The 12,243-nt window shown below is 46.8% G+C and overlaps 1 protein-coding gene across 1 annotated transcript in view; it reads left to right on the top strand.

Annotated features, from left to right (window-relative positions):
• MEI1 (meiotic double-stranded break formation protein 1) overlaps positions 1–11,839 on the top strand; it is a 38,803-nt gene extending 26,964 nt beyond the window's left edge. Inside the window, exons 22-31 of the mRNA XM_026863078.1 lie at positions 260–364; positions 2,042–2,152; positions 2,740–2,921; positions 5,286–5,367; positions 5,818–6,023; positions 6,746–6,827; positions 8,783–8,889; positions 9,735–9,866; positions 10,224–10,333; positions 11,622–11,839. Coding sequence (XP_026718879.1) covers positions 260–364; positions 2,042–2,152; positions 2,740–2,921; positions 5,286–5,367; positions 5,818–6,023; positions 6,746–6,827; positions 8,783–8,889; positions 9,735–9,866; positions 10,224–10,333; positions 11,622–11,667 — 1,163 coding nt within the window. The 3' untranslated portion in view covers positions 11,668–11,839. The remainder of the gene's footprint in view (positions 1–259; positions 365–2,041; positions 2,153–2,739; positions 2,922–5,285; positions 5,368–5,817; positions 6,024–6,745; positions 6,828–8,782; positions 8,890–9,734; positions 9,867–10,223; positions 10,334–11,621) is intronic.
• Positions 11,840–12,243: the final 404 nt, after the last annotated feature.

Genomic DNA, 12,243 nt, shown 5'->3' on the forward strand with positions numbered 1-12,243 from the left:
CCCCCCCCTTTCTAGTTTTTCTTAGAATGGTGTTGGCAGAATCCAGTGTGCAACTCAGGCCAACCCACAATGGCAGAAAGGTGGCCTGATCCAGAGGGGACTGTGTATCTGTGTGGGTGTGTCAGTGTGTGTGTAAAGGGGAAATACTTCCTCCCTTAACCCACCCTTATTCTTGAGCCAGCAAATTAATTCTTGACATGCTCTAAGGTACAACAGTTTAGAATTCACTGACAATCTAAGCTGTCTGTGCCCTTCTTAGCTAACAGAAACCTGCCTGTTTTGCTGAGCCTCCTTTTCCTGGTGCAGTTGCGGAGCAAGGGTGTGCGGGAGCTGGACAGCACAGACTTCAAGCTGCTTCACCAGGGTGAGTCTGTGAGTCCATCTTCTCCGAGGGGTTTTTGATATGTGTTTTTTAATTGTTCCATAACATGATCAGGGGCTGGCTCTTTGTCCTTTGAGAGAAGGTGTACTTTGCATTACAGTTATGATTGCTTTGAGATACTTTCCTAGCCACAGAATTGTAAAGAACCCTGCTTACCAGTTCAGTCAACAAAACCAAGGCTCTTTTCCTTTTGTTTTTACAATGCATTTGTTGTCTGAAACCTCACAAGGTGGCCAAAGTATTCCCCTGGCCATGACATGATTTCATGGTCTATGACTGTTGTTGACTTGGCACATGAAAGTATTGCTGCTATGCTTCCTGAGCCGTCCTCTGTCCACACTTGTTAACACACTTCTGTGCAGTTCAGGCCACAGGGGTGTCCTGTGAACCAGCTGTCAAGCAGCAGCAGCCTAGTGAACCTGGGCTTTCCCTGGAGTGTGAAGCCAGAGTATATGGGTCCCAACTGACGCAGGACTTGCCCACTTCACCCCAGAGACATAAGGCTGTGTTTGTTTACTCACCATACCACACCTGCTGTCTTGTCTGATGATCCTTAGTTGGTGACTTCTCCCTTCTAACTTGGCTATTAGAGGTTCATGCAGGCTGTGAAAAAAGAATAGATACTAGGAGGACGTTCAGCTGATGCATGCTCTCATCTCTTCCCTGCTCTGACAAATTGATCTCTCCAGCAGACTTTGAAGGACTATCCCCTTCAATTTGTCATGTTCTATGTCTCAGGGCTGCCTGTGTTGCCCTTGTAAAGAAGCAGTGTTTCTCAGACATTCATTAGCCAAGAGAACTGGGGGTGTGGAAGAAGCATGTCCTCTTTATACCAGGCTTTTTAGCTGCTGTGCTTTCAGAGCACAGCTCAGCTGCTCCCAGGAGTCACAAGATCCTTTTGCTCTTGCTTTCTGCTCTGTGTTTTTCAGCAAAACTCTTTCCCTGGCCCAGCCACCCCTTCATTCCCTGCTTGGCTCCCCAGGCTATATTCTTTAGGGGCAGGTGTGCAGGGCACTCTCCTCTGATGAGGCCTATGTGAAATTAGCTCATAGATGGAAGGAGTGTGGGGAAGTGTCTTTTTTGAGAATTGCTTTTTCTGAAAAAGCTTTTCAAAAGATCTCCTATGACAGTTTTGCTGAGCCCTGCAGTCCTGGATTTCCCTCACAAATTCTTGCTAAACATTGTTCTTCAGTGTTTGGTGCTTACAACAAACATAGCACATTTATTCCTAGTCTGAACAGAGTTGGTGAGAGTGGAGGAGCACAGCTCTCCATCCCATTCCCCAGTCTGGTACCATGTGAGACAGGCATGTGGCTGTTCATGGTTGACCTAATATTGGGATCAAACTCACTCTGTGAAAACAGGTAACTTACAGTCTGTTGCTATTGGATTCATTATGGACCAATGTGATATATGCCCTGCAGTACACCCTTTTCTATTCCCCCCTGCCTGTTATCATCGTCCACTGCACTGTCCGGCCTAAGTCAAACACTCTAGGGCAGGTGCCTGTTGCTTTGTCTGTATCATGCTCTGTTTATTTTCACTTCAGGTTGTGTCTCTCTTTTTGGAATTCTCTCACCACTGAGTGACTTCTTCCTTGTGCTGAGGTGCTCTGTTATGTGTAATGTGTCTGTGTTATGTACATTCTTTTGTTTCCAGTCAGTAATCTCTGTGGGAAATGCAGGCCAATGGACACTGACCTCCTGCAGCCATCCTTGAATTTTCTGTACTGGAGCCTTCATCAGACAACACCTTGTAGTCAACAGAGAGGTGAGGCGAGATTGTAAATTGATTAGCAATCAAGTTAATCTCAGTGAGGTTGTAGCTTGGCCAGCAGAGACTGTATGCTAACTGTCTCAGCAGATAAGATGGATTTTTTCCCCTTTCAGATGCATCATTACAGTTAACAAAGACCATTTTGTATTTGGGATGAGGTTTTTTAGGTTGAAGGTTTTGTTTTGTTTGGTTTTGCTGCCTTCTGTTGATTCAGGAATTGGCTGCTGAGAGAGCCACTGTATTTTTCTTGCTCATAAAACACAGCAGTGGGGCTTTGGTGCCTTGTTTGAAATGTCTTGGCATTGACATGATTCAAAAAATTAAGCAGTAATAGAGAACAGCTCTAACCAGCCTTCTAGCTGAGTTAGCTGAAGGCTGGTCATTTTATTAGATGGCCAATTGGTCGCTTGTGCTGTGGGAGATGAATACCAGTGTAGATGGACAGCTTTAGTCTGATGAGCCATAGCAGCTGGGGCTGCCTCACTGCAGCAGGGGTGTTCTCTGCACCTCTATACTGCTGGTCAAGCTGGTTTAATCTGTGCCATCCCATCAGACTCTCTCATTATGTTTCTCCCACACAGCAGTGGCTGTGCTGCTCTCCAACGTGTCCTTGCTACAGATCCTGCAGAAGGTTTTGGAACACACCTGGTTTCGGTCCCCTCGCTCTGAACCTGTTTACCTGTCATCTGAGGATGCCTTGCTGTGCTCTGGATGGCTGTTGGTTGCATCACTCTTACTGTATCAGCATCGCTACAATACTGAGGTTAGAACCACTCTAGTGTTCAGATCTAGGGAATGGCTAAACTTCAAAAAACCCTCTTCATTAGCAGAGGAAAGTGATTTGCTTTGGCCTGGAATCTGCTTGCCTTCGTTGCTCTTTTGTTATTGTCTGTAGGTTATTCCCTGCTGCACTTCTCCAGCAGGACTGGAAGCTAGAATGTTGCGGAAGGCTGAAACCCAAATCACTGGAGAGTTAGGGACAGAAATCCTGGGGGAAAAAGTGCATACCCAGCCCTCCTGATCCAAGTCACTTTCCTCTTCAGGACAGAGCAAACTACATTTTAAGGCCTTTCTCAAGGGAAGACTGGGAGTGGGAGACAGAGCTCACATATTATAAACTGCTTTTTTGATATTAAAATGATCAATAGTGGAACAGTCACAATCCAAACCTATTATTGGCAAGTTAAGTGTTCAGTATTAGCAAGCTCTTTCGAATGTGGGCAGCTGTCATTGTATTTGATGCTTTGCAGTCTGACAAGAGAGCTAAGCTGAAGTTGTCAGCTGATATTGGAATTACAACTTTGAGGGAAGCACTTTCTAATGCCAGCACAAGGGGATAATGTTTCCTTTAAAAGTATTTACCAAGGCCTCTCTCCCTCTCTTGATATGGTTAAACAGCATGTCATGAGTTGGAGCTCTGCTCTTGCAGTTCTGCCCAGCAGAGTATGTTGTGTGCACCTATTCACAGATGATGAAATCACATGAAGGACATGCATGCCTCTACACAGAGGGGCAAGAGTTTGTTTTCTAATGGTGAGGGAAGGTTCTTCCAAAAGGCCAACCCAGACCAAGTCTGCACCTGTTACTTCATGGATGTGCTGCCTCTGCTTAGGTCTTACAGCATGGCACTTGTATGGACTGTCAGCTGTGTGAACACATAGCAAGACCTGCCTGTCCCTGTTTTATTAAATGCTGAGCACAGTTTACCTTCTCAGGTTCCAAATCAGGGTTGCATCTGGAATCCCAAAATCCCCAGAAGGGATTAAATTCTAGTGGCTAGTGTTGAGCTGCATCTTCTGGGTGTGACTCTCAGCTCATATTAATCCTTGAAGTGCAATCATATAGTGGCTTTTAAACTTGTTGTCTGGCTTCTTCAATACCTTACTGGCTTGATGTGCTATGATTGTGCAGTCCAGAATCCTCCTTGTACAAGAGATGGGGGAAGCAACTACAGATACAGGTGGCAAGTGGAAGTGGTTCAAGGCTGCTTCAGTGTTCCTAATCTTCTGCTGAGGCGGAAGGAGAGGAAGACTCACTTCTCATGCTGCTTGCTGCTGCTCAGTATAGCTGAAGCTGCACAAAGCATCCTGGAGGCCCATGTAAGAGAGCCTTTGTCCTTTGTGGCTGTGAATCTGAGCTGATGACAGGTTGTCTCCCCAAGCCTGCAGTTTTTTAGGGGGGAACAATGTCTCTGAGAAATGGCCACATTCATCTCAGGCTGATGTTAATAGTGAGGACTTGTCTGGCCATAGCAAGCTTGTGTCTTAACTGTGTTACTGCTACTGGCTTTAGCAGAAGCCTGTGGATAAACATGGGTTGTGGATGGTAGGCTGTTAAAGGCTTTGGCTTGTCAGCTCTTACACAAGTAACCACTGCCACTCTGCTGCAGGAGGTACCTCTAGCTCTCCTGTTGAATGTTTCTCTCTTCAAAAGACAGTTTGAAGGAATCAGCCCTGTGGTCCTTATGCCTGCCCTCCCATGCCAGCTCTGCCTCACTGAAGAGCTTGAACCCTTCTGGGGCTCTGTGAGGCTTCATGCCATCACTGATGGATGGCTGCTCTGTGAGGGAAACAGTGTATTGCAGACTGCCCTCTCAAGCCTACCTTTCCTGTTTCCCTTAGTTCCCAAGTCCCTAACCTCCTCTGCCTCCTTCACCCATAATGTAGTTCCTAGCCCTGGGCTCTCTGCAGGCTTCCCAGCTCCAGCAAGCAAGGAGAGATTCTGGTCACTGCTGGCTTTTGGCTACCTGGCTCCTCAGTCTTGCTGCCTGGCTGTGTGGCTAAGGTAGAGCCATGTTTGGTGGTGGCTGTTCCTGCTGCTCCATCTGCTTGGCAGCCATGTGCCAGAGGGCCTGCAGGGCCTGCAAAGAGTAGTGAAACTGAGACAGGCAAACAAGTTGCACTGTAGTTTGGAAGCTGTGCAGGACTGGCAACTGGTGGTGAGTGAAACTTGAAGATCCAGTGATGTGACTCTCCTTTCTGGGTCAGACTGGTAGAGCCCTGTTGCTGTTCCCTTGTTTTGCAGTGGTCATTGTGGGGTAGTGTCTAAGGACTGAAAGTATGTAAGGGAGCTTTTTACCTAGTCCAAACCAGCACTGTTTTTTCTTTTCTATTTCATTCTCCTCTAGGTTCACCAGACACTCTCTCTAGATGTAACAGAAGTCCTGAATGCAGTCATCTTCAGAAAGAAGAAGCCAATCCTGCTTTTAGGTATTTCGCATCTGTGACTGGAAGCAGCTGCTAGTACCATGTTAAAGGCAGCAAGGGAGAACTGGTGACTATGGATTGGGATGGTGGAGGTGCTGGTGGGAATCTGGAAGCTTTGGTCCATTTGGCTTTGGGAGTATGTAACTGGTGGTGAGAAAGGGCAAAAGGGAACTCTCTGGAGTTCTGCTGTGTTTGGTCAAATCTGTCTTGTAGGTTGGTGGTAACATCTGGAACTAAGCATGAACTGGGATAGTGTCTAACAGGGAGGAGACAAATAAGGGAACTCTTGTCATTCCTGTGTGCAGCTGTCAGCAGCTGCTTGGCAGTGCCAGTGGGCCCTTAAGCCCAAATTTTCTCTCCTCACACTCTCCCACGCTGTTGCACAGGCACCAACACACAGGACAGGGGGAGGAAAACACTGACACACACACTAATAAAAAGCTCCCTGTCTAGTGAGCATCATGCAGTTCCTGAGAGCTGTCCTGCAACAGAACTTTTCCTCTTCTCTGCTGGTGATTGTTGGTGAAAACACAGCCAAAGATGCCACGCAACCAGAGCTGCCTTCACTGCAGGATGCTGCCTTGCACCCCCTTGCCATGCGTCAGGTCTTCTCGCTTGTTGTGAGTCTGCAGAACCTTTTGGTGCATGTCCAGTTACAGGTATAGAAAATACAACTTTTGGAACAACACTAGTGTTGGGCTTCAAGCAGGTGCACTAACCTGAGGAGAAACTACCCTGTTGCAAAACCCAAGGAGCTGCCTTTTTTTTTTTTTGGGGGGGGCTGCATTTTCCACCCCTTACAGACATGTGAGGAGGAGGAGGGAAAATGCTCATGCTGCAGCATGGCGCAGTGAGAAAGAAGGTAAATCAAGCTATGCAGTACTCCCTGCTGCTGAACTGGATAGCTGAAATTCTGTGTATTGATGACAATCTGTTTTTCCATCTCCTGCTCTTCAGGGACACCACACCCATAGGGACAGAGGTGGGAAGAGTGTAACAAATCCCAGCCCCTTTCCCATGTCCCTGGTAAGGTGCTTTTGGGGAGTAGTACATCACTGTACATTTAACTTGCTCAAGTGATGTTGGGTTCCGGGAGTAGTACATTGGTTTACATTTAACACTCTCAAGCGATGTTGGGCTCCCATCTTCATTCTTTGGAGGCTCTTTATTTTTTTTTAGTCTTAGAATAAGTAGTCATGCCTTTGTCTGACTCTTTGATGTGACAGATAATTTGCAGCATGTTGCATTCCATGAAGGAGATGTGTTTTTTTCCTGTGCTGCATGCTCTTCAGATCCTGCCACTTTATGAATTTTCCTCTTGCAATAGCTGTTGACTGGTGGGGATTTTTTTCTTCTTTTTTTCCCCCTCTTGGTGTTCCAGAAAGACTTTGTACTCTCTCAAGCTGTGGTTGCCTGCCTGGAAACTTTAGTGGAATACCTGTATGTGAAGAACCAGGATGTTGGTAAAGTCTTCCTACTCTTTCTCGAGTTTCCCTTCTGCAGTGATTTTTGAGCTCTTTGTTCTCCATGCATATGCTTGATGAGTTTATGCCCAATAAGAAAAATTATTTGTATGCCTAAAGTTAATTATGTGTTTTGTGGGATGAAATCACAGTGCCTGGCTCTGCTGGAGGCATGAGCCCTCACTTTGGCTCTTTGACACCAGGATGCTTTCCAGGACGAAAAAAATCACTCCCCACCCCCCAATATGGTAAAGTGAAAGGTTTAGGAATGGAAGAAGTATAGGAATAGTCTTTCGCTTCCAGGCCAATTGTAGCAAACCTTTAGACCATAAATATAGGGGTGGTAAGATCTGAATATGATGTGTCTTCCACACGGATGGTATTGGTCACAGTTTGGCCCTGAGGGAGGGAAAGGGAGAACAGGGTACTAGGCAGCCTTAGGGAATGGAAGCTGGAAATTCTAGATATCCAGGGGCATATGCAGACCTTGGTTTTCAGAGTCCATGTCAGACCTAATGTATACCATGTTGGCAATATAACGTCATATGACAGCTTTATACAGTGGAGGGGAAGAACTGACTCTTGTGCTTGTTGTCAGCCTCCTGCCACAAAGTCCAGGTACTGGCTGTGATCTTAAAGTTCTCTGTACCCTGACCTCTTCAGTCATTTAAGCACTAAGAGAGAAGGGGATGGAGTGAATGAACACCAGACAAAAGGGACTCTGGTGGGAGAGAGGAAGCAGTTGAAAGAAGATGTAATACTGCAGGTGAATGGCAGCCATTAGCTGAAGAGAGGCTATTAAAAGGCTGGGTTAAAAAAAAAAAAGGTGGCATGTTATGAGGAGGTTCTGCTGATTTGGGATTAAGCTAATGAGATGCTGCTTCAGCAACAGCTGAACCTGTCACTTTGGCTGCCTAAATTCTTGCTGTGGTGCAGAAGTTCACAACAGTGATAACAGGAGTCTCCTTATTCCAAGCAGAATGAGGGTCATGGCTATGTTTGAAAGATGTGAGAACACTGCAAAGAATGTTGCTCAGACTCTGCCTCTAGGAGTTGCCTCATTTGAAGCTTCCTAAAAATCATCTCTTGGTCCAGTTTTTTCCAGATGTGCAGAGCAGGCTCAGTACACAGTTCTGGTACCTTCCCATTTCTATGAGCAAAAAGATACCCTCCAAACATTTTTACATGATTTTTGAGTGTTGTTTTCCCATAGAAAATATTATTGTAGTAGCAATAGGGAGGTTACATGACTGCCAGTGGAAGAGGGACCTTTCTAAAACACTGGTGAATTGAATCAGCTGACCTGTTGTAGTTGTACATCCCATGCTCCCAACCTGCAGTAAATACAAGGTAGTAACAGTTAACGTTAGCATTCAGTGAGAGAATTTGCTGTCACAGATGGTGACCTTGAGCCTTACCACTGTTTGTCATATATGTTTCTTATTAAGAATATTTTCTCTACTGATTGTTTGCATTGCTGCCATCAGCCTGGCTGGTCCTCATAGGATGCTCTCTGATGCAGACCCAAGCTCAGTTTGTGCAGCTTATGTTATACGGCTTGCTTTATTCCTCAAAGGGTATTCTGCAGCTAAATAAAACCCATGGTCAGGAAGCTTGTCCTCATATTGAAACCAGAGGGTATTTAAAACCCTGGGCTAAAGATATCCCCTTACTATTTTATGACATGCACCCCAGGAGAAGGTTTCTCTTTCTGTACCAGTACAAAGCTGGGCAAAAGGTATTTCCTGTTTTAAGAAGCTATTAAGCTTTTGTCCTTATGACTAAACTCTTGCCCAGATTAGAAAGCAAGTAAGAACAGAGCAAAATATCCCCTCAGTGTTTCACAGTGTGGGGTCTAGAAGAGAAAATGTGGGGTCAGTATTGAAGACTGTCCTTATGAGTGTCACTTGGCCGATTTTAAAGCTGTCTTTGATTGGCATCTCCTTCTCTCCCAGCTCAGCATGTTGTTTCACAGCCCTGGCACCGATTCCTGCTCTTCACACTACTCAGTGGGGGCCAGAAGTCCTTTCTGCAGCCGGAAGTTCTTAGGCTGATGACTTTGGTGAGCAGGGGAAGGGCAGGCTGTTCTCCATTTTTTCCAGTATGTTGGTACAGTGCGTGTGGGTTGGTCGTTGGAACTTACCCCCTGTACACACGCAATCTCAGAGATTGCTGTGGCTTTGTCTGGCACTGTATTCGTGCCCTATAATAACGATACTTTCAAGTGAACTTCCCTTCCACACCCTGTAGAAACTGACCGCTGTTAGTGAGCATGTGCTGTTCTTCTGGTCTTGGTAGCATTTATTTATATCATCCAGGACCCCTGGGGAGGAGAGAGGAAACCTACAGAGAACATGCAACTGCTGTTACCAGTCAGGGAGCATGCTGGGGCTCTCTGGAGAGCAGAGCTCTGCTTGGCCTCACAGCTGGTCTCCCTGTCTTTGACCTTACAGACCTGAGTTTTCAGGGCAGGGAGTTACCATTATCTACTACCCTGCTGTATGTGGGGCCCGCAAGCAAGAGAAGGAATGTGGTCCTACCCAGCAGAAATACTGAAGATAAAGCCCTCATGGCAGTGGATGAGAGGAAGGGGTTATTAACGTGAACCTTCCCCCTCCAAATACAAGATGGGTCTGTGAATACTTGCTGTTCTTATTTCACTTTTAAAAGGTTACCTGGTTTGTTTTAGTTCCTTCCTGGCCTAAACTAAAACAAGTCTGGTTATAAATCAGAGCACCATCAACACATATATTTGCACTGATTCTTTCAGAAGTGGTGTAAAAATCAGGTCTGTCGTTAAGGTGCTGCAGCATCCCATTATAGAAGAGGTCTTTCCAGGAGATGGGTCACTGTTGGAGTCTGTGGGTCTTTCGCTATTTAATGCCTCTATTTTTCTCTTTGTTCAAGTTTCTGAGATATCAGAGCATCAATATTATTTCTCAAAAAGAAATTAGCCAGATTCTCCAGGAGGCAGCAGAAGCCAATTTAGCAGAGCTGCCTGATGCCACGTCTCATGCTCTTCACCTCTTCCTTTGTCAGGTAAGAGGGAAGTGACTGTTTAGAAAAAGGAGAAGGGCATCCCTGGGGGTTTGCTTTAGCCTTTGTTGGGGAGCCATAAACTTCCTTTGAGGAGGTTGTAGCAAGATGAAGAGGAATCCTGCGGCTGCTATCTTGGCCTACTGCCATGAAGGGCATACAGTGAAATTGGAAAGGGAGTGATGCCAGTGGCTGCCTAAACTGTGTCATCATATTGGGTGACCCCCTGGTTCCCCCCTCCCCTGGTTCAGAGTTTGAAGGTCTCATTGCTCTGTGTGGAGATGAGGGGAGGAGGTGTGAAGGAACAAGCCCAACAGTTTTCTGTTGGTCTGGAAATCATTCTTTCTTCTGACTGCTCAGGTTCAGAGCAGCCATTGCCAGGTGGAGCCAGAGCAGTCAGGGACCATTCAGACCTTGCTGGAGCGCCTCCTGGGACAGAGGAACACAAGTGTAAAACATCAGGACATTGTGTATCCTTTGCTGGGCAGATGCCTTTGATAGGTGATGTGAGAGTAGTAGGTATAACAGAGGTGGACGGGATACTTAATCTGCTGCTTCTTCCCTTGTTCCAGCTGAAGGCAAACAGAATTGGAAAAACTCTGAACGGTTGCTACATTTGCCTAACTTTGGGATGAAAGACTTAATCATCCTCAAATTTGAGAAGACATTTGGGAAAATGAGGAGACATTTGGGATGAAGGATGGGTCTCTGTGCTGGGATTGCATTCATCTATATGGCAGAGGTGATCTGATGAAAGGGGAGCAGGCTGGGGAGTCTGTAACTTCAAAGCAGTATCGATCCTTCTATTGATTTCCCTGGAGGATGAACAATCCCTTAACCTCTGCCTGTGTGCTAACTAGCACCAGTATGCCCATGAAGCCATGGAAACCCAAAGATGACTCAGGCACTTTCAAAGTACAGTAAGCATTTGGAACTGCTGAGTGGAGTTACTAAATTTTGTTCTGCTTGGCCTCAGAGTCCCCTGCTGAGAGCTGAATTCTCCTCTGGGGATGGAGGCAGGGGCCACTCCTAGATTAACTGTGGAGAAAGAGGGCATCTGATGTAGTAGCTGCTTATTTCTCAAACTGTCTGCTTTTGCCTTCCTGTCTTCATCATGCCACATTGCTTCAGACAGGTAGCAGTGATTTCCTGTTGGGGTGGGGACTTCCTTTATTTTGGGACACTGACATCAGCCATGTGCAGGGTATGTGAGGTGTTTGTTACCTGTGAGGAGTACCTTGTCCTTGAGCTTACCCCCAGTGTGATACTACTGCTCTGTGGTGGGACGCTCAGAGCACAAGTTGTCCAGGAAGAGAGCATCCAGCCTTGTGAAGTTCCTCTTCACTGCCTTTGCTTGTCTGCACAGGGTTGAGGGAAGGTGGACAGGAGGTCTTGTTACATTGCTAAAGTTGCTTCTCACTTCTGGCCTTTCCCACATACAAAGAAGCGTGCAAATCTTGGTTGTTAGGGAGGTGCAGCAGTGGTGGCTACCTGAGTAAGATAGTCACGAACATGGAAGACATGATGTCCTCAGAGGACATAAGCTTTGACATCAGTTTTTGAGAAAGAACTTTCTTCTGGTTCACCTCCAGTGGTGTTTCTCACATGTGTTGGGGGGGAATGTCCATGGCCTGGTGGAGGGTTGGTTTAGAAATGAAAACCTCCTGTCAGTGATGTGTCAAACAGGGGAATTCCCATAGCATACTGGAGTTTCAGCCGTGCCTTCTGTTCAGTTCCCACTCATGCTGTCAATGACAGATTTCTGGGCAGTGTGGCAGTGTCCCTGTCGCACATTGGAGACTGAAATGAGAAGATATGGTGCACGCAGCAGAGGAGCAAGGCAAGAATGGAACAGGAGACTCCATCCTGCCTTTTATTCCCAGTGAGCAGTAAATAGAAGATGGATGAAGGAAATAATTTGTAGCCCGTTTTCAGAAAAAAAAAGGTCTGTTGAAGACCGTTTATAAAGCCTGGTTACTGAAATGGCCTCGTTTCCTTTTCTGTGTGGGCTGAAGCTTGGTTAATGCTCTTCAGTTACCAAAATACAGAACTGCCTGGTGAAAAGCATGTCGTGTGTGGGTGGCAGGTGCTCTGCAAGAGGCGCTGGGCTCTCCTGCCTCGGCTGGCGGTGATGCGGAATGGCCCCTTTCCTCGGGGCTAGCGGGGTGTTGGGGGGCTCAGCCAGCATCCCTGGGGAAGGAGACGTGCTGCCTGTCCCACGGGGAAGAGGAGACTTCTTCCAGGTCACGGGCGATCCCTTAGGCTCCAGCCCCCGCCCGCCTTCCCGCCGGGGCTGTTACTAACGAGGCCACTTCCCTGCAGAGCACGGGGTAGAGCGGCGGGAGCGGGGCCCGGCTGCCGGATTCTCCTGACCCCGCAC

This window comes from Athene cunicularia (genome assembly GCF_003259725.1).
Source record: "Athene cunicularia isolate RWA chromosome 1 unlocalized genomic scaffold, athCun1 chr1_part2, whole genome shotgun sequence".
Lineage (NCBI taxonomy): Eukaryota > Metazoa > Chordata > Aves > Strigiformes > Strigidae > Athene > Athene cunicularia.